At 39.5% G+C, this 22,510-nt stretch overlaps 1 protein-coding gene across 1 annotated transcript in view; it reads left to right on the forward strand.

The window, feature by feature from the left end:
• The first annotated feature begins 556 nt into the window (after positions 1-556).
• The window catches only part of PKHD1L1 (PKHD1 like 1), a 168,295-nt gene continuing 146,341 nt past the window's right edge, over positions 557-22,510 (forward strand). Inside the window, exons 1-6 of the mRNA XM_065903297.1 lie at positions 557-684; positions 2,845-2,934; positions 11,273-11,417; positions 12,421-12,529; positions 18,133-18,190; positions 19,441-19,534. Coding sequence (XP_065759369.1) covers positions 612-684; positions 2,845-2,934; positions 11,273-11,417; positions 12,421-12,529; positions 18,133-18,190; positions 19,441-19,534 — 569 coding nt within the window. The 5' untranslated portion in view covers positions 557-611. The remainder of the gene's footprint in view (positions 685-2,844; positions 2,935-11,272; positions 11,418-12,420; positions 12,530-18,132; positions 18,191-19,440; positions 19,535-22,510) is intronic.

The following is a 22,510-nucleotide window of genomic DNA, read 5'->3' on the forward strand; positions in this document are numbered from 1 at the left end:
TTTGTGGGGTGGGAACGTGCCCAGAGATCAACAAACCTCAGCAGGATGATTTATTAAAGGGAGAGCACGAAATTACAAGCATGTGAAGGGGGAACTGTCTTAGGGTTTGCGTCTTAGGTGGACTTTCAGGCTCACCTAGGGGTGATTAATAGCCAAGACAGACAGGCAGATGAAAAAGTACAGGTCCAGAAATGGCCGGGTTGGGGGGGTGGGGAAGGAGCCAAGGAAGGTTGGAAGGAAGGGAGGAAGGACAGGGATGTGGGAGGAGGGTAACAGCGGGAGGGAGAAAAGGCCGGGTTGACAGAACACTTGCCGCTGGAGCTCTCTTGCGAAGAAAACGTGGGGTTGTTGGACCTGTGGAGACAGCCTCGCGGCACCAGCCCTCAAGTGTGAGTGCGGAGGTTCGGTGGTGACCGACCGGCCAGGGCGCTGGGCGCCGGGTGAAGGGTGCGCGTCTGCGGCGGGGCGGGGCGCGGCGGGCGTGGGGCGGCCCCCGGGCGGCGGGTCCGCCTGCGCGCCTGGACCAGGCGGGCGCGCCAGCCGGCGGAGCAGGGACGCGGGCCGAGCTCCAGGCGAGTCGCGGGCGTGCACTCGGCGCAGCCGGCGCTGCGATGGGACACCTGTGGCTTTGGGGGACCTGCGGCCTCTGGGGGCTGCTCCTGAGCATCGCAGAGCCCCACACAGGTAACTCAGTTGGGGCACCGGGAAGGCAAGCAGGAGAGGTTGGCGTAGACGCTCCCGGGGTCCGCCTAGGTCAAGGGGCTGAGGGTGGTAACTGCTGGAGATTCTGGGGACTAGGTTTAGGAAGCCTGGGACGCAGGATTAAGCAGAGACAGACACGCTGCCACAGAAGGACAATCGGAGACAGATTGCTCTTGCCATCAGAGGTGCTCTTTGAATTATGGAACCTCACCCCTTTCATCCGTGGTGACTCACTTGCAAAATAGACTGCAGTTTGGCTGCGGGTGGGCTTCCCTGTTGCCTCAGACGGTAAAGACCCCGCCTGCAATGCGGGAACCTGGGTTCGATCCCTGGGTCGGGAAGATTCCCTGAAGGAGGGCATGGCAACCCACTCCAGTATTCTTGGCTGGAGAATCTCCATGGACAGAGGAGCCTGGTGGGCCTCAGTCCATGGGGTCGCAGAGAGTCGGACATGACTGAGCAACTAACACTTTCATCTTTTTCACTTGGCTGGGAGTGGAGGGTGCAATCCAACCCCTCCTTCTCACTCATGGGGTCGCAGAGAGTTGGACATGACTGAGGAACTAACACTTTCATCTTTTTCACTTGGCTGGGAGTGGAGGGTGCAATTGAACCCCTCCTTCTCACTCGTTTTGGGTTCCTTCCCCATTAAAGAAGGACAGTCTCCTAGCAGGACAGGAATGGGTCTTTGTGGCGGGTGTCAGTCATTTCCTGGGGCAGCTGCCCTGTGCCTTCAAAGTAATACCCAGGAGAGGGCCGGGAAGAGCCTTGATAAGATAAGAAACTGGAGTTGGCCGTGGAGATAACGGGGAGGGTGAACCTGAGATAGGCGAGGAGCAGCGCGGCTAGGAGATGGGATCCAGCCTGCTGGCTGGAGTTCCTCCTCTTGGCTGGGGACTGCTCCAAGTTACAAATGTGCCTGAAGCAGGTGTGGCCTTGGAACTCTTGACCAAGACAAACGTCAAGGGCAGAGTCATTGGGTCTTGGAGGGGGGAGACAGTCTTCTTTACGCTGGAGAGTTTTTGCCACTGTAGGTGAAGTTTGCCACACTAAACTTTTCTCAGGCAGGAATGAATTAAATCATAATTTTTAAACTTTTTCTCGGTCGTCCATTTCAAATTTCTGTGGTTTTTCCTTTTTGTCACTTAAATTTTTCCACCTATTCTGAGAATGTGTTACTGGACGGAATAATTACCTGTACAGTTTAAGCAGAAAATAAATCCCTTAAACCATCCTGTAACTTTTGAGTTATTTTGAAGCATCAATTCCAGTTCCCCAAAGAAATCTGCTCACTCATCCCTGTGTTTGCAAAGACACCACTCTTGGCCTAGAAGTCCATCTTGCCCCTGGTTTGTCCAGTCTAGCTAATTCATGTTTGCTCTCCCAGACACAGCAGGTACACTCTTCTTTCAAACAGCCAGTAGACCCAAGCAGTGTGGATGAAATGCCCCTTCTTACTCACTTCGCCCCGTGCTCTCTTCTGTCACTCTACTAAGTTGAGCTTTTGGAAAAGTTCGGAATGTCACACAGTTTTCAATGCCCAGGAACCTAACACTGTTTATTGAATGAGTTAGTGACCTTTACATTGAGAACTCACTATCCTCAGAAAGCTTCAGAAATGATCTTCCCTGAAGTCTTAACTCTGTCACAGAAAACAGTTTCTTCTGAAAACACACCATTCCTTTCTGTAGCTGGACTATTCTTTCAACTTACCTTTTCTTAGGGGCGTTGATAATCACCTCTTTCTCCACAGAACTGTTTCTCCAGCCTTGTCTGCTGCTGTGTGGGCTGATAGCTGTAGTTATGTAACTGCATCTAGCAGAGCACTGTATGCAATTAAGGGTCTAATAAATGTTTAATATGATAGGTACGAATGCTGAAAATGATCATGTATTATTTCTCTTTGTAGCAGGTAAGATAGTGCGCTACATGAGGCCAATGAGTATTAACTAAGTTAAAGACTTAACTCCCTGTCTGGTCATTGGTTAGTAATAGAACCAAAAATAAAACATAAGTATTTACTTTCTGTCCTGTAATCTCCATGATGATTTTCTTACACCGTTGTAATTTGTAGCACAACATTTGATGCTTGAAATGAAGTACTTGAGGCTTTTACTTCTACTGTACTTTCATATTTTTCAGATGGCTCTAAACTAATTCCCAAAATCACAGAAATAATACCTAAATATGGGAGCATAAATGGAGCAACAAGGCTGACTATCAAAGGAGAAGGTATGGTTGCCTTTTATTTTTCACCAAGGTTGAGGTATTTTAAAGACATTCACATTTCGAGACTGATGGGTTTTGTTTTGTTTTGTTTTTCTTTTAAATCTACTAGAGTTGCTTCTCTATTTGGCCAGAGTAGGAAAACTTTATCGTCTTTCACACCTAAGGAAACCCCTGAGAGTCTCTATCAACCTGACCATCTGAATTTGTATTATAATTACTTGCTTAACTCCAGGATCTGGACTATAATGACTGAATTGAAAGGAACATCTTTAACCCACTCTGCAGTTACTTACTTTGTTCTTCATGGGTCTAATCACATTTATTTTTATATTAAATAAAACATTTGTGAAGTTCAAGGGAGTAGGATGTTAGTAAGGGAGTGTGATGCAGAAGTAGAACGGTTAGGAAGGGAGAAAGACAATTGAAAGCAAAACTTTGGATCCCTTCTTCTGCCACCCATTCCTTATCATATACTTCATCAGAACATGGGTTATGTATGACTTTCTCCTTGCCTGGTCTTGGGATGGAAACAAAGTAGGCAATTACAGAATATATTTAATGAGCAAATGTTTCTTGAGTTAAGTAAAAATACATGGTTTGTTTAGCTATCCAGCCTTTATAATCTAAGTGATGGTAGTATTCAGATGGTTATGAGTTTTTGAAGGATGGGAAAGAAAACGTTTTTAAAGAATATTACTAAAAAAAACTTTTATTTAGTCTTTAAGAAGTGAAATGGGAATTTTTTGGAGTCAGAGATTTAACAAGGCAAGATATTTAACAGTTCTGTCTTATGTACTGAAGTGTCTTTCAATATTTCTAACTAAAATTTCTGTAGAATTTTAATCTCTCAATTATGTACTTGAAATGGTTTGTGCCTCTAAATTGTGAACAGTATATTTTGAATTAAAGTGTGTTTTTGGTTGTTTTTTATTTTTTTTAAGAGTTAGACACCTGGAGACAATGTGTTTGTTAAAGACTTTAAAAAATGTCTTTATCCATAGTTCCCTTGTAGTGTTTATTGCTGTTAATATTTGCTTAGATAGTGCTGGATTTTTAACAGAGAGTTAAATGCCATGAGAGAAACTCCCCAAACAAAACAAAACAATAAAACTGCTCAGCTATTTCCTTCTGCCTTAAAAGTGGGAAGCTGCAATATTAACACAGGGAGCCCAGCCTGGTGCTCTGTGACTACCTAGAGGGGTGGGATGGGGTGGGTGGGAGACTCAGGAGGGAGGGATATATATGTGTGTATGTGTGTGTGTGTATGTGTGTGTGTATATATATATATATATATATGTATATATATATATATATATATAATTTTGACTGATTTGTGGTGTTGCACAGCAGAAACCAACACATTATAAAGCAATTAGCTCCAATAAAAATAAATAAATAAATACCTACACTTTTTCTGGGGGCTTCCCAGGTGGTGCTAGGGGTAAAGAACCTGCCTGCCAATGCAAGAGATGTAAGAGATGGGGTTTTAATCCCCCTGGGTTGGGAAGATCCTCTGGAGGAGGGTACGACCACCCACTCCAGTATTCTTGCCTGGAGAATCCCATGGACAGAGGAGCCTGCTAAGCTATGGAGAGAATCCCATGGACAGAGGAGCCTGCTGCGACCTGGTCCACAAGGTCACAAAGAGTCGGATGCCACTGAAGCGGCTTAGTACACATACTTTTTGTGATCCAGGAACCATGGCTTGAGTTTAGGTACATAGACTCACATCATCCCTAGTTAGAAATAGGGAAAAACAAAACAAACCGTTCCATTCTTAAGGCATTTTGGAGGAACATCCTTGTTCATCTCGCTATAACCTTTTCTCTTTGGTGAACTTTCTGAGGCTCAGGAGTAGTCCTCTTACTTATGAAGCACAAAATGTCATGACAAATTTCTGGTTTCTCTAGTTTTCCCATCAGTCTGTATTTCTGGATGCTTCTGGCCGAGAATTATAGAATAGTTAAATCCTATTTGAATTGCAGGTGCCTCTGCCCACTCTGGTACGTCTTCCCTGTCCTTGCTTTAACCATACTCAGTAGGTGACTAAAGCTGTGACAGCTTATGTCTTTCTCAAAGGCGAGTCTAAATACTGTTTGAGGCCCATGATATATACAGAATGTATCTAAGGTAATGATAATGAATTAACAAAACACACCAGATCTCCAAGTCTGTGAGACTGTGGTACCCGAACAAAATTTATTTGGAGGAACTACTTTAACCTGTCAGGGTGGTGTCTGACCCAGACTCCATGTTTAGAATTGAATACAGAGATGATTTATTAATCATAGAAGAACTGTGATTTTAATGGGATTTTAAATACTCTATCACCTAAATGTTGGTAATGAGTTTTTAAATACTTGATCACCTGAATGTTGGTACCATATAGCTTTTAAAATTTTTATAGCAGTCAACGATATGAAAAAGTAAAATATAGAAATATTTAACTTGAGTTCTCTGAAATTCCACCTTCCAGAAAGATCTATTGCTAGTATTTTTTTGTATTCAAATGGCTTTTGTCTATTTCCACACATAATGAACTTTACAGGTAAAAATTTGGAAAAAAAATTTGCTAGTGCTTTACTTTCTTCTACAGTCTATCTTCAGGAGTCAAAGTTATATAGTTTTACAGTTATGCTGCCCAAGTAAAAGTGTTTTGAGCAGTGGCATGATTGTAGAAATCATTGTATCTCCTTCTAAGATGATGGATTTAATGAGGAGTGTTATTTTGATAAGTTCTGGAGTGTTTCTGACTTAATTGTGTTTATTTCTTGATATTCATTCCTGTATTTCTCAGTTGTCTTTGTTAAAAAAATCAACTGGAAGGTATAACATTTTACTTTTGTTGTTTTCTAGATATTTCCCTATTACAACATCTAGCAGGTATATTTTTGTTTAACTGAAGTGGTGAATTATATAAGTTTTATAATATTATGGAAAGCACATAGACTTTAGTCAGGTCCAACTGGCTTTCAGCTCCAACTTTGCCACTTCCCACTAGGGGACTGGGGCAAATTTCCTCTCTAAGCCTTGGCTTCCTCATCAATGAAATGGGCTATTAATTTCTACCTGTTGGGGCTATTGTGAATATTGAAAAGGATGATGTGTCTAAGACACTGGTATATAATATCTGCCCCATAAATTAGAGCCATTTTATTTTTATTATCCTTTTGCATTTATCTTATGGGGATAGTTTCCTTCTTTAGAAGTTCTCCTCCATCACACTGCATCATTTTTCCCATTGTTTTGAATGTTACAGATTTTAAGTGGGTTTGTACTTTCTCAACACTGCTTTTTTTTATTTTTTAAACTAGAGGAATCAAAACAGCCTGCATTGTTCATAACAACTGCTGGCTGTGACAGCACACACATTTTTTCATGGTAATAGCACAGGCTGCTATCAGGAGACCCAGGACTGCGTGCCTGGCTAGTCTTGTCTCCAGTTCTTCTAAAAAAAGGAAAAAAATACATCAACATGTCAGGAATTTCCATCTGAAGCCTCCACCTTTTCTGTTTCCAGGGTACACCCAACCTTTCATGTAATCTTTGTGCTTTGGAGTATTTCCAGAGGTATCTTCTTTATACCCAATGACTTATTTAGAATTATACTTTTAAATTAGAATTCTTTTTTAAAGCTTATTCATTTCTATTGCCTTTTAACTCTTTGGAAGTAGCTAATAAGTTAGAAATATTTCTATAGTTTTTTCACCAAAATTTATAATGGGAATATTTACAAATCTTACTGAGTTGGTTCATATTTTCATATATATATCAGGAATACACACACACACACACACACACACACACACACATATATCATAGGGCTTCTCAGTTGCTCAGTGGTAAAGAATCTACCTGTCAGTGTAGGAGATGCAGGAGCGTGGATTCAATCCCTGGGTCGGGAAGATCCCCTGGAGTAGGAAATGGCAACCGATTCCAGTATTCTTGCTTGGGAAATTCCATGGTCAGAGGAGCCTGGCAGGCTACAGTCCGCAGGGTCGCAAAGAGTCAGACCCGACTGAGCACATGTATATGTCACATATATATGAGACATATATGTAAAACACATTGAAACAATTCCTAAGCTAAAAACAATATCATCTTTTGTTGGTGTTATTTTTTAGACTTGTATTTGTCATAGAAATGCTGAAGAACATATCTGATATTACCGTATCATTGATGTGACGTGTGCCTAACAGGAAAGTAAGTACACATATCTCATCCTGAGCCACAGCACAAGTAAAACTGTTCTTTAGTTAGTGGCCAGCAGCCCGTCTGAGTGTTCCAAACTCAATGTGAAGTACAGAGATAAGCAGAAATTGGCAAAAGGAAAAAGTGGCTTTGCAAGTAGTTTGCTTTTCTGTGTTTTCATGTATCTTCTCAAAATTCCATTTGAGCAGTAACTGCCTTCCTAGATTGCAGACTCACTGCAGGTATCTTTCACATGTCAAATTGATATGTTTGTACTTTAGCCTATATTGAATGAGTCCTTTTTGGTTAAGTTTTAAGTTTAGAAGAAGAGAAGAAGTTTATTAAAATCCTTACCCTTTGTTTAGTTTCTGCTTACTTTTTCTACCTATAAAGAAGAGGTGCTAAGAACATAGGTTCTAGAGGAAGTTACATTGGATAACTGGGAATAGCTTTGTAATGTGCTTTTTTAAATATTATTTTTCTCTGAATATCACAAGGGTGCCAGGTTGGCATCACAGTCATGGTTCAGATCCTGGCCTCTCAATTATATGTTTTGTTATTATTTTTAAAGTATATTAAAGTGAAGTGAAGTCGCTCACTCGTGTCCGACTCTTTGCAACCCCATGGACTGTAGCCCACCAGGCTCCTCCATCCATGGAATTTTCTAAGGAAGAGTACTGGAGTGGGTTGCCATTTCCTTCTCCAGGGAATCTTCCAAACCCAGGGATCGAACCCGGATCTCCCACATTGCAAGCAGAACTTTATCGTCTGAGCCACCAGGGAATCTCACTAATAATAACTATCAATATTTTGTGACTTAAAATACGCATGTATGCATGCTAAGTTGCTTTAGTTATATTTGACTCTTTGCGACCCTATGGACCGTAGCCTGCCAGGCTCCTCTGTCCATGGAATTTTCCAGGCAAGAGTACTAGAGTGGGTTGCCATTTCCTCCTCTAGGGGATCTTCCCAACCCAGGGATCGAACCCGAATCTCTTATGCCTCCTGCGTTGACAGGTGGGTTCTTTACTACTAAAGCCAGCTGGGAAGGCTGACTTAATATATAGTATATATCAACTGAGTATCAACTGAGCTCTTAACCTAGGAGCCAGGCACTATGTCAAGTACCATATATGAGGCCTCATCTAGTCTTCCTGGTAATTCCTGCTAAGTAGATTATTATGGTCATTTTTCTGATGAAAAACGACTAAGAGAGTTTATGTCTAAAGCTAAGCTCAGGTTCAGACAGCAAGGAATCACTGAAGCTGAGATTCCAGCCCAAGACGTCAGGGTCCAGACACCCTCTCCTGTAAACGGCACTGTGCCCTGGCATGCAGTGTTCCCACAGCTCTAGTTCATGGCCCTGGCATTGGATGAACCTCTGACACAGTGACCCAGGGATCGAACCCAGGTCTCCCACACTGCAGGCAGATTCTTCACCCTCTGAGCCACCAGGGAAGGCTGCAAACCTATAGGTCTCAGGTTAAGTTCCATGAGACAGAGATAGCAGAACACCTGGGTTGACTGGATGACTTGCTCAGAAGCTTCTCTCCTTGGCTACTTGAATGCTTGTCCGATGAGCCTGTGAACAGAGGGCCGTGGGGGAAGGCTATGCATGGGCCAACACTCGGGATCTCTTTTCACCAGCACTAAGCCACCTACTGCTGCTGCTGACTACCTGCCCTGTCAGTAGCAGAGACCAGCACGTAGGCTAGTCTCAGTAGGGACCATCCTCGAGAATTCCACCCAGTCACTCAGTCATGTCAGCTGCATCACTTTCCTTCCCTCGTGGACAAGCAGAGATTTGTTACTGCTGGTACTGACACCCGCTCCACAGAAGGCTTTTGCCTTCTCTTTCTATAGTCCCTTTGCTGGCCTCATCTTCTGAGAGTATAATTCCACAAAATACCATGAAATTCCATAAAGAGCCATAAGATTTCACAAAATAGGGTCTCAGAACAAGGAACGTATTTTATAGTGAAAAAGTTGTGATAATGGGCACATGACCATGAACCTTGCATCATCCTGAAACATGTGGCCCAACAGAATGATGGAACAGCCTACAGCTGGCAAGACTAAGAGCCCAGCTTGGGAACAACATCCTGTGAGGTGGGACGCTGTCCGTCATCAGAGCCAAAGGCACTGAGCCAGAGGCAGGTCTGAAACTGTTGTTTCCCAACAGATGGGTACATGGAGCTGGGAATGAAGGGTTACTCCCTGTCCTTACCACTTCCAGTAATCAAAAGATTGAATCTGTGCCTTCTGTCCTTGCAATTTTAGGTTCTCCTGGGTTCTGGGTCTGAGTTTCCAGATAGAGGATGCTTCTGGCAGGGATCCCGGTCTGGGTTCCACTGAACTGAAACTACCACTACTGTCCTGTCAGTTTGAATTCAGCAAACGTAAGCAGTGGATTGCTAGAGATAGTCAGTTCTGATGATCCTGAAGAGGCAGGGTTGCTTTTCCTTAATATAGAGAAGGAGGAGTGTGTCTGGAATTTGTGGTATTCTTGGGGCGTCTCTTGGCTTCCATGTGCAGTGATCACTGTCAATAGGCATAGGCAGCAGCCACAACCACACATGGGGAAGAAAAAAAAAGGGCTCAGATCCTCACGATGAAGGTTAGCATCACTCCATCAGCTGAAGTTCTGGCTTACGGGTAGGGAAAGTACAATGGCTGAGAGAGGTCAAACAAATATGAATTGTAGCCTCAGGGCCAATTGGTGAGGCCTGTTGCTTGTCCCATTAACCCTGTTGTGTTAAAGCTTTTAGAAAATATTCTACTTATTTATTTGGCTGCATTAGATCTTAGTTGCCCCAAGGCAGATGTGATCTTAGTTTCCTGACCAGGGATTGAACCCTTGTACCCTGCACTGGATGGTGAATTCTTAACCACTGGATCACCAGGAAAGTCCCTCTATTACATCTTTAGCAGAGCTCTTAGCTGACCACTGTCTGGTAGACTTGATAATGCATTCTACTTCAAATGTAGGGTCTGAGCATATCTGTGGGTTTTCCAGGTGGCACTAGTGGTAAACAACCCACCTGCCCAAGCGGGAGATGTAAGAGACACGGGTTCGATCCCTGGGTCGGGAAGGTCTGCTGGAGAAGGGCGTAGCAGGGCATTCCAGTATTCTAGCCTGGAGAACCCCATGGACAGAGGAGCCTGACAGGGTACAATCCATAGCGTTGCCGAGTCAGACACAACTGAAGTGACTTGGCATTCATGAGCATACCTGTATGGCACAAGGAGTCTATCAGATGCCTTTTTTACTCAGCCGCACATCCTGGTTCCCACCTCTTATTCTAGGCACAGCTGTGGCAAAACGTTCCCTGTGTACCCTGACTCAATCCATGCTTCCAGCTCTCGCCTCCAGGTCCCACAGTGTGTCTTTGTCCCAGGGCTTCATGGATGCAGTGGCATTGGAGCCTAGATGGCATATACCTATGTGCAGCCTGAAAGTGCAGGAAAAATCATTTCCCCCATGGGGAACTCTCAGTGAATGGGAAAGAGTTTGATGAATATATGCTTCTTCTCATTGATTCTTTGCTTCTGAGAGGTTGTCTGTATTTTCCTTAAAAGTCTTTCAGCCCCAGCTGCCTTCAGTGGAGTCCAGATTTTCTTCTGCAGGTTTTCTTCTCTCGTGTCCCTAAGGGATCAACTCTCAAACTCTCTACCTGCAAGTCCTTACCTCAGATTTTGCTTTATAGGTACTCAAGGTAAAGACCCCCCTCACCCCCACATGCCTTATAAAATCCTGTTCACTTTGTCTGCTCTTTCTGTGCCCCTTTGCCTACTGTCTTCACAGTAGTTATCCCCACCAGATACAACATCTGGTGGTACATATTTGTATATTCTTTATTTCTTCACCCATCTCTCCCATTAGTAGGATATAAGCCATTTGATTCCAATGCCTTTAACAACACCTGACAGATAATAGATTTGAAAGCATTGCTTTCATGAATTAATTAATTATAGGCTAATTTTTGTGTTTTCAAAGCAGATTGCAATCACAGGGGTAAATGTGAAGTAGATTAACTGCTTATATCAATACTCTTCCTTATTCACTTGGTGATTCAATACAAAATGATAATTCTTAAATCCTTGAAAACAGAGTTCCATTAATAATAATTGAGTGTTTTTACTCTTCCAGGTTTTGCTCAAGCAAACCAGTTTAACTATGGAGTTGACAATGCTGAATTGGGAAACAGAGTGCAGTTAATTTCTTCTTTCCGATCAATTTCTTGTGATGTAGAAAAAGATTCAAGTCATTCAACCCATATTACATGTTATACTAGGTATGCTGTAAAGTGTCTTTAATAACATCATTTTCGTCATATCAGAACCACAGTTATACATATTATTTTTTATAATAGTTTTATCACTGGCAATTACAATAATATTTTTCTGATTATCAGTTATTATTTTTGACTTCATGATGTTTAGACTTTTATATCTTTAATAGATTCACTTATAGTACTCTTTCCACATACTGGCATGATCAAAATGTGTTCTATATCCTTTCCTAGGTTATTAGAACTATTATCTAATCATTATTGATCTCTTTTAGAAGATAAATGGCCACTATTAAATTGTAATGATGCTCCTCAAAATATCAAAATTATACCTTCCTGTCTGATTTGATTAATTTTGTTCAGAATCTTGACATGCTCATTAAGATTAAAGATGATCATTTCGTAGATTGACATTTCAAGTTCTTTACTATCAACTCAAATTGATGTTTGTTATTAGCAACTTAGGAGAAAAATTAATCATTTTAAATGGCCACTTTGAATACTGAGACAGGTAGCCTGTTTTCCAGAGGATTCTATCCGTATTAGACTTGTTGACTGTTTTGCAGCTTACTTAGGGAGAAACATGATTAAAACTTTTTAAAAAGCAAAGCATAAAATAATTGTACCAATGTGATATGTTACAATTTTAAATGATTTTTATTATTTTCTTCTCAATGACTGGTGCATTGGTTAGAATAAGCATTTGCCTGAGATCCATGATGTGAGAATTTGCAGTAGAGTTCAGGATGGAGAGCATCTTTCCATAATATAGAATTGAATTGAATTGCACAGAAGCACAATTAATTTTGAATTTAATTCTACAACAGCACAGTTGTACAACAGTGACTTAGCATGCATGCACACACATACAACAGTTAGACTTTCAGACACTTTTTTTTTTTTTTTTACCAAAATGACATGTAGTCTGGGGTGGTATTTTTCATGAATGTTATACATTAAATAACAGAGTTTTGCATTCTGTATGTATTTTCCATTTGCCTTCCAGAGCAATGCCAGAAGATTCCTACACTGTTAGAGTCAGTGTGGATGGGGTTCCTGTTACAGAAAATAATACCTGCAAAGGTCACGTCAGCAGCCGGGCCTGCATCTTCAGCGTAGGTGGCATTTTCTCTCTCACTTACGTGTAATTGATCTTGTACTTGGTTTCTTTCAGAACTGGGTTTTTATTTTTTAATTTACAAATTGTTATCTGTTTCCACATTAAAAAATTTACTAGCATCTAGCTAAGGATAATTTCACCCAGTTTAAATTATCTTCTATAGTAATGAAATCTTACCATTTCCTGTTTTGCTTTTCAAATTAATTTTGTTAATGAATTCAGCTTTTTTACTTTCAAATTGTTTTCTTGTTCGTACTGTTTTTTCACTTTCTCCATTTCTGCTCTTACTTTGATTTCCCTTTTTCTGTTTTCATCAGACTCAGCGTCATTTTATTTTTTAAAATATTTATTTATTTGACTATAGTGGGTCTTAGTTGCAGCATGTGGTTTTTTTGGTTTTTTGGGGTTTTTTTAGTTGTGGCATGCATAATCTTTAGCTGTGGCTTGAGAACTCTTAGTTGTGGCATGTGGGGGATCTAGTTCCCTGACCAGGGTTCAAACCCAAGCCCCCTGATTTGGGAGCATGGAGTCTTAGCCACTGGACCACCAGGCAAGTTCCTCATCTTCATTTTAAATAGAAACATAATTATTTTCTCTTTCCTTGTATTTTCTGATGTAGTGAGCGCAAATGTGACTGCATGTAGACTAAAACCATTCAAAATTTAGTTACCCTAAATATAGGTGTTCATAATATTTTCTTCTACAGACCATCTCATGTAATTCAAATTTGTATTTATGTTTTAAGTTGTCGATTACTGAGTGCTATAATATTCCAATATAAGACAAAATGCTGAGGAAATTAGTAATGACTTCTGTCCTCAAGAAGAGACTATGATTCTCAAACATATGATTCCCAAATATCTCTGGCTCACTTTTCTCTTCCTAAATTGGGAGCCATCTTTTTTTTGCCAGAATAAAACACCTAAATGGCTCCAAAGCAACCTCAATTCAACTAATCTCAAATTGGACATTTAGTATTCCTCCTTAAACTTCAATTCAGTTGCTCAGTCGTGTCCAGCTCTTTGCAACCTCGTGAACTGCAGCATGCCAGGCTTCCCTGTCCATCGCCAAATCCTGGAGTTGGCTCAAACTCATGTCCCTCGAGTTAGTGATGCCAGCCAACTATCTCATCCTCTGTTGTCCCCTTCTCCTCCTGCCTTCAATCTTTGCCAGCATCAGGGTCTTTTCCAATGAGTCAGTTCTTTGCATCAGGTGGCCAAAGTATTGGAGTTTCAGCTTTGGCATCAGTCTTTCCAAAGAATATTCCGGACTGATTTCCTTTAGGATGGACTGGTTGGATCTCCTTTCAGTCCAAGGTACTCTCAAGAGTCTTCTCCAACACCACAGTTCAAAAGCATCAGTTCTTCAGCACTCAGCCATCTTTATGGTCCAACTCTCACATCCGTACATGACTACTGGAAAATTTCTGAAATTTATCACACGTCTCAAGCTAGAAGCCTCTTACATACTTAGTGTCTTCCTTGCCTTCATCTTCATCTCCAGAGCTATTCAGAAACCAAACCATGATGATCTTACCCTCCAGCTTAGCTCTGAAGTTCATCGTCCCCTTATCTTCTTTCCCGTCATACCCTTGGTTCCAGTTCTGGTCTTGTCATTTCTCACCCACTATCGCTGTGGCCCGTTGGCCTCTCCATCCTTTTTGATGGCACTATTCAGATGCCGTGTTCAAAACCACGCATGTTTTTATGTCTTTCCCCCGCTCAGTATCTCTCCTTTACCCATTGTCTGTAGGTTTCCTCTCTTACTTCATAGTCTGGAGCTAATGGTTTCCAGCACTGTCTCCTAACATTCCCCCTGACCAAGGACCCATACATCCTACTCAGTTCTGCTTAGCGAGTCCTTCTCTTTGCTCAGGACTCTGAAAACTCTCCCGTGCAGACAGCTAAGTGATTTCCCTTGTGTTCCTCAACTGTATAGTGGCTCAGTGCTAATCAGGGTTCATATACAGGCTTCATTATCTATTCTGACTTGGTCATAGTGAAACTCTGCCTCGGTCTCTTCATTTTCTATAAAATGGAGATATGTAAAATGGAGATTATCTCATCGCATCATGTAAAATAGAGGATGAAATGATATTAATAAGGTGATCAGGAAGAACCAGCACATAGTTATTACTATATAGTGTTTTATCTATATATTCCATTTATTACTATTTTAGCACCTAATCCACTGTGCAGTGATTATATTTTAATGTATTTTTCTCAGAGGGTTTTATTCAATGTTTTGTCCCTAAAATAAGCATAACATTCAGCACTTAGCAGGAGCGCAGGTTATATTTGCTGACTGTTGCTCTGTACTTTTTCTCTGATTAAGACAAAAATAAGAGATTTAATGCCATGCAACTGAATCTTCTTATATTATTTTTGTCTTTTAATAATTTCTAATTTTAGTGGTGTATGGTCTGAAAATGTAATATAGAAAATCAAATTTTTTTTATTTAACAAATTTATAGTTCTACATAATGAAAAACTGAACTGGTTCTACAAGGTTAATTAAAACAAACAGGACCTTCTTGACTACTCACTCCACCTCATGCTCATTCTCCACATTCCCCCACTTTCAATAACTTTTTATTGTTGTATTTCTAAACAAGAAGAATTTTTTATGGTTTTAAAAAATTGAAAAGACATTTATTTTGGTTGCACTGGGTCTTTGTTGCTGCACTGACCTTCTCTAGCAGACGGAGGCTCCTCTTCACTGCAGTGCAGGGGCTTCAGTGATTGTGGCGCATGGACTTAGTTGCCTCGAAGCCTGTGGGATTTTCCTAGACCAGGGATCGAACCTGTATTCCCTGCATTGGTAAGCAAATTCTTAACCATTGGACCACCAGGGAAATCCGAAGAGTATTAATTTTAGTGTATGTAGAAGTATTATCTGTTGTGATATTTTCATATTATCTGTTGTGATATTTCTAAATAATAGGCTTATTAAGAAATATGTTTATTGCTAGTTCTGAGTCTTTAAAGTTTATTATCTGGTTTATTCTTACAATGTAGGCTGAGATTTTAACATCTGTTTTCCTGTATCTATTCACTAGTATTGCATAACACAATTCCCAAGCTTAGTAGCTTCAAGCAGCAACTGTTCATATTGTTTATGTATTCATGGGTCAGCTGTGTGGCTCTTCTGGACAGAGCTAGACTGGTCTCTGCTGAACTTACTCCTGTGTCTGTGGTCAGCTGTGGGTTAGGCAGGACTGGGTACTTTGGAGGGCTTCAGCTGAAACAATCCAGCTAATTAGACTTTGTTCTGTGTAGTGTCTCTGCCCTCCACAAAGTAGCCCAACTTATCAGATACTAGAGGCAGGGATTCCTCAGAAGAGTAGAAGTATGCAGGGAGCCTTTAGACCTAGTCTCAAAAATGTCATGCTGCTTGTACCACATTCTAGCGGCCAAAGTTCCAAGCCAGTCTGTTTTCATGGCTCCCACTAAGAAGAGCTGCAAAGACACATTGCAGGTGAGGATATGGGGAGAGGAGATGATAGCCATGTTTGAAATAAATCTGCTACCCCTTCCCACCTCCAACACATATATCCTCCCACTCCTCCTTCTCAGTTAGATGTGCCCAGCTTTTAGTTGCTTCCCAGGTGGTGCAGTGGTAAAGAATCTGTCTGCCAGTGCAGGAGACACAGGATGGGTTTGCTCCTTGGGGCAGTTCGGGAAGGTCCCCTGGAGGAGTAAATGGCAACTGACTCCAGTGTTCTTGCCTGGAGAATCCCGTGGACAGAAAGGCTTGGCCGGCCACAGTCCATGGTGTCGCAGAGTTGGACACACACACCATCTTTTAGATCAGTATTCATAACATGGCTCGGTATCATGTAAAATACAACGAAAGCCTGACAGCAATGTCCAGTTGCTTTAAAGTCTCTAAGTGCTCACTCTTTTTGTTCTTACTGAGGACCAATAACTTTTGCACACTTTTATTGAATTGTTTAAAACCCATTACAAAATTACACATTTGTAGCATCTAATTCTCATACTATTTTCTAATTTTATCATTTTCATGATATTTCATTTATCATGATAAATCGTTATCCTTGACTGCTGTTGTATTTCAGGTTAATTATTCTTAATTTTCAGAATCTTCTATCTTCTTTTTCTATTTTCTATAAAATAATTTTCTCTGCCATCTTCACTGATTCTTTGCTGATGGTGTATTAAATTGAAAATCTGTTTCTGATCTGTCTCCTCAAATTATAATAGTAACTAATCTGTTGTTTAATATGCACTCTTCATTTATTTTTTGCTCAGATATAATTTATATGAGTATACTTTGACTTAGATTGATTTGCACACAATTTGGCAGTTCTTCTAGCTTCTCTTCCTCTACCTTCTCTATTATTCTACCTCTAAAAGTGGTGTTTTGCTCAAAATAAAAAAAATTTAAAAAGTGGTATTTTGACTGGGTGTTTTACTTCTTACTACTTTTACATAGATTCTCCATCAAGCATTTCCAAAGTGTGAAAGAATGAGTCCAAAGTCATCCTTAGCCTCAAAGTTCAAAATTTATCTCTTATTGGCAGTCTGGAAAAAAAAAAAAAAAAAGTCCTTTTGCTTCAAGTACCTGAGCATCTTTCTTTTAGGTTGTTCCTGAATGAGAAGGGGTAGGGAGGGAGATAGCTGCCATTCACTGAGAGTCTACTTCATGCTAGGTTATTTTGCTTGTATAATTTTTGTATCCATGCAGAGGTCATCCTATTCTCTACCAGCAATATTGCTTCTCCAAAAACTTCAATTATTCCTTTAAAATCCTGCCCATGTTCCTGTCCTCTTCCATTTTCTGAAGCACCCTTTACTTTGTGCAGATGGACTCTTCTTGATCTATTTATAGCTTGTTTTCTCCTGTATTATTTGCTTCTAGGTGTGGATTTTGATCTGCATGTACCCCAGTCATTGAGGAATCTTTATCTGTCCATCAGTTCTGCTTTTTACCTGTTCAGAATTAATTTTTTTTTCAATTATAGTACATTTCCCTTTTGTGCTAATTATTTTTCATTTTTTATTTTCAAATAAAGTTGGCATATGTTTACTTGATTGAATAATAATAGCCAATGATTAATAAAATGTTGATTTTACTAATGTGTCTGGTGGTGGTCTAAGTAACTCTGGGGAGTTATCATGAGCTTAGTTACTAAAACTTATTTTGATGAACTCTTCCCAAGTTTTGCTTCTATGTTTTTGAAAAATGCCTTACTATTTTTTTTTTATGAGTGTAACCCATAAAGGGTGAAAACCCATGTAGGTTTTCTTTAATTTTATTTCACCAAATTCTTAAAAGTCTTTACTTGACAGCTTTATTACTGTGGTTTGACTTACACTGATGACAAAAGGTTGATTGAATTTGAAACCTTAAAAAAGAAGCACTTTGAAATGAAAGATGATTTTTAGGGACAGGGAAAAAAAATTTGAATAATCAGAGTAATATTCTAAACTCTATTTCTTATATATAAAAAAGAATATTTTCATGCTCATATTATGGTTGTTGTTCAAATATAAAGTAATGAAAGAAGCAGAGCTATTTCATAAAACTAGGAACAAGATAGAGATAAGATTGCTTATCAACAGTATTATTTTGCAGGCAAAAAGTTTCAGAACTCCAACAATAAGGAGCATCACGCCTTTATCTGGAACTCCAGGTCTGTTATATAACAACCAAAATATCTTTTTTTGGTTTATAGTAATTAATTTTTAGTATATAAAATATATAATACCTAAAAATTTATAAATAGCATTTTCTGATTATAAAATAAAGATTGTTTAATGTTTTTTAATAACTGCATCTGAATCTATTATAATATATTAAACTTTCCCTCTATTGAGTGTTAGTTGGCTTCCAATGTTTTTTATAATAACTATAGTTGCATCAGTTTGTAATTCCAACTGGAATGTGTGAGAATGTCCTTCTTATTAAACCTTGACAATTCTAAGTACTCTGTATTTTCAAGAATTTATGTGAAAAATCTACTCCTACACCAGCCCCTAGGGGGCTGACCCTGGCTTCACTTCCTCCAAGCTCAGTGGACATTGTGTATGGGAGGCAGAAGGGCTTTTCTCCTTTTCCTTTTCACGTAAAAAGAATTTATGTGAAAAGTATTATAGGGTTTTTTCCGAATTTTTCCACTTCTTTGATTTATGTAATTAATTTTGTATTTATTAAAGATTTTTATTCTTCTCTCACAAGTTACCAATTCATCCCTTTGCTAATTTAAGGCTAGTTATTTATTTCCATATTAAGTTACAAGAATTATTTGTATTTTAAGACTGTATGTCATATATATGTCACATTGATGGGAAATATTTTTTAATTTATTATTTGCTTTTTAAATCTGTTAATGATGTTTCTGTCATCACTTAATTTTTATTATTAAATCTATAGATCTTAACCTTTGTTATGTCTCCCTTCATTTTATGCTCCCTTCATTTTATAGTCAGGATTCCACTATTCTGACTATATAAACACTACATAAATTTACTACATAAATTTTTGCTTAGTTTCCAAGGGTTTTTGTGGTTTTATTATTTATATTTAATTTTTATTTCACCTAGAATTTACTTCATTTTTTGGTATAAAGTAGGATCTTATTTACGTTTTCTCAAATAAATCACCTATGACCCAAGCAATATTTATTGAATAATTCATCCTATCTTCCAAGAAACACCTCTTAAGCTATAAATACTTATAGATACCTCTTTAATACTATACATATTTATTTATGGTTTATTTTTCTACTAGAACTTTCAGAGCAGTTCTAAACGATATAGTGAACACAAGATGTAAGTGTCTGAATGCTGGTTTTATTGGGAAGATCTGTAAAGTTTTAATATTAAATGTATGGATATATGGATAGATGATCTTACACTGAATTTTTTCCCTGTTTGCTTTTAGGTACACTAATAACAATCCGAGGCAGAATCTTCACTGATGTCTATGGAAGTAATACAGCACTAAGCTCAAATGGGAAAAATGTGAGGATTTTGAGGTAAGTTTTTGATGTGGAAACAAAAATATTCTTATAACTCATAGATGAGATGTGATATCCCATGAATAATGGGTTCAATGATATTAAAAACCACTACAATGTGATGAGATTCCCAGTATTTTCCAGCCATATTATGCAAGGAAAAATAGACTGTTGCATAGTTCATTGACATAGAAACAATGGCCATCATTGTTAATCAGCTATATTCCAATACAAAATAAAAAGTCAAAAAAAGCAGAAACCATGGCCAATATACTTTTCTCTTTTGGCCGAACAGAACTGCTTATTTTTCTATGATGGACTTTATTAATAGGAGGTACATGGAAGAAGTCTAATAGTAATTGAGCTGAAATCACAGAACTTCATTACTGGAGAACTTTATTACTTAATCTAACTGCCTCATTTTGCACATATTAAAGAAAAAAAAAAAAAAAAAACCTCTGAAGCCTGGAGGTCCATGGCTTAGTAAAGGTCAGGAGGAGAACCCAAGTTTCCAACAGGCATTTTGGCACTTTTTCTACTGCACATGTGTATGGGAGAGAGCTGAAACAAAAAAGTCAATAATGTACTAACAGGCTAGGATTTGAATCCTAATTCCTCCATGTTCTAACTTTGTACCAGATGGTAACATTGCTGGTTACCAAAAGTATTGTCCACATGTTGGGCAGGAAATAGCAATGTCTCTAGAGTTAATATAACTTCCTGCAGCGTTGGTGGGGTTATCTCCGTCCTGCCTTAAAAGACTGGAAGTCCTGCTCATTTCCTCTGTAGTTGAAATTTACTTCTCTTTAACACAAAGGAATCGATAGATATTATTTCTTGAATTCACAGAATCACAGTCAGATAAGACTTCAGAGATTAGGCTACCGAGCCTCTATATTCTGGTAACCAATTCACACAGAATCAAATCATAGTTTCCAAGATACTTCATGCTTACTGAAAACATGTATAAAATGGGTAAATGGATAAATTAATATTCAGCACACATATATGTATATATGTATACATAATTTTATAAAACATGCAATTTGAAAGGTTTTGCTAAAAGAAATAAAGATGATTTGTCTAGCATTCTATGGGGCAGAGCTCTCAATTAAGTCACCTTTGCATGAATCTATAATATTCTAGAAATATTTTTATTGATTCCTTATATAAAATAAAAGGACTACTAAAATAAACAAATATTTAACATTTTATATGAACCGTTTAGTGTTAAGTATTTTGTCTATTTCTGTATAGTTGAGTATTGTGAATGTTTTATTTTTCATTTCTTAAAGCAGACTTTCTGTCATCCTTTCCCTAATGATGCCAGGAAATAGAAAGTTTAACTTTCAAGTGATTCCTTTTTTCCTCCTCTGTAGTTGAGATTTACTTCTCTTTAGTACAAAGGAATGGATAGAAATTATTTGATGAAATCACAGAAACACAGTCAGAAGAGACCTTAGAGCAGGCTGCCTAGCCCCTATTCTCTGGTAACACTGAAATACTATTAATACATATAAATGTAGGGGGAAAAATCACACATTGATCTATAGGCAAAGGTTTTAGAACTGCTTTTATCTCATTTCTGTCACATTCATTGAGACACTGGAGCCTTCAAGGCACTCTGTTGTGCCTGAATTGTGTAGGTGGGAGCAGTGAATGGGCTGAGTCTTGACAGAAGTCAGGAGACCTAGCACCCAAGCTGCTTCTGCTTCTCACAAGCTTTGTCAGTTTGGCCAAATCTCCACATTCAGACCAGGTGCAAATGATAGAGGACTTGCAAATGACTCAAGGACCTAGTGCCCACTAAAGGAGCTTTTGGTCTAAAAGAGTGAGAAAAAAAAATTAAATATATGTATTTAAGGGCAAATAGGAGGCAAACCCACACCACTGTAGGAATTACAGGGTGTGGTTAAGAATGTACCTGGAGCAGAGCTTTCTAGGTTTGAATTCCTGCTCTGCCCCTTCCTGGCTGCAGGCTTGGGCAGGCTGCTCATCCTCCCTGGCTCAGCCTCTTCATCTGTAAAATGGAAGGATACTAGTTACTAATGTGTAAGTACTAACGCACAAGCTGCCAGGACTAAATGTAGTGATGCTGTAAACGCTGGCAGCAAAGATGTGGAGTGACGGACTTTAAAGCCCCCTCGCGTGTCACAGATCTTGGGTCTTGGACGACTGTGCTATAGCTCTCAGGTCTCGAATGGACCGTGTTATAGCTCTTAGACAAATCAGTGTTACAGCTCAGTGTTACAGCTCTATTTTATTTAGGTAATAGCAGGAAAATCCATCTTCGAGGCGTGAGGGCATGTCAACCCAAAGACGTGAAGAGAAGAGCGCCTGAGCGTGCAGGTGGGGGGGGGGGGGGGGGGGAGAGCGAGCTAGCTTTGGCTCTTCTTTTTATATGTTTCTCTCTCCCTGGGCCTGTCCTACGTAAATTGGGCCAGCCAGGAGTGCTGTTTGTTTTACCTGAGGTTCTCACTCCGGTCCTTTGACCTTCCTTTGTTCTGTTTTCGTGGGCTTTTCCCTTCCAGGTCTTTTAGCCACTGCCATTCTGGACTCCTTTTCCCTATTCTAACTACCTAACAGTTAGAAAGAGAATATGAACTCATACATTTCTGTAATAGGCATAGTAATTCAGTTTACTTTCTTTATAACCTGATATAATGATCAAATGAAAGAATTTGTATGAAAAGTATATTAAAAAGTTCAAAGTTCTCTGCTAGCAGACATGCTATTTTCTATAATTCAGGCTTGTATCTGGCCTTATTTTGTATCTGGGTTTGCTGTCCCAGAAGCTGGGGATTTAGTCTGGTATTGCAAAGAATGTGATAGCTGTCAGTTAGCTACAAGCCTCCAGTATCACTAGGTTCTATCAGCCTTAAAGTAATAGGTCAATCTAGTCAGCTGGAGAAAGAAATGTGAAGGCAGATTTTCCTCTCGGCTTCTAATCCTTCTCAGCTTCTTGTTCCCATTTCATTGGCACTGATCCTACTA

This window comes from Muntiacus reevesi, chromosome 12, assembly GCF_963930625.1.
Source record: "Muntiacus reevesi chromosome 12, mMunRee1.1, whole genome shotgun sequence".
Lineage (NCBI taxonomy): Eukaryota > Metazoa > Chordata > Mammalia > Artiodactyla > Cervidae > Muntiacus > Muntiacus reevesi.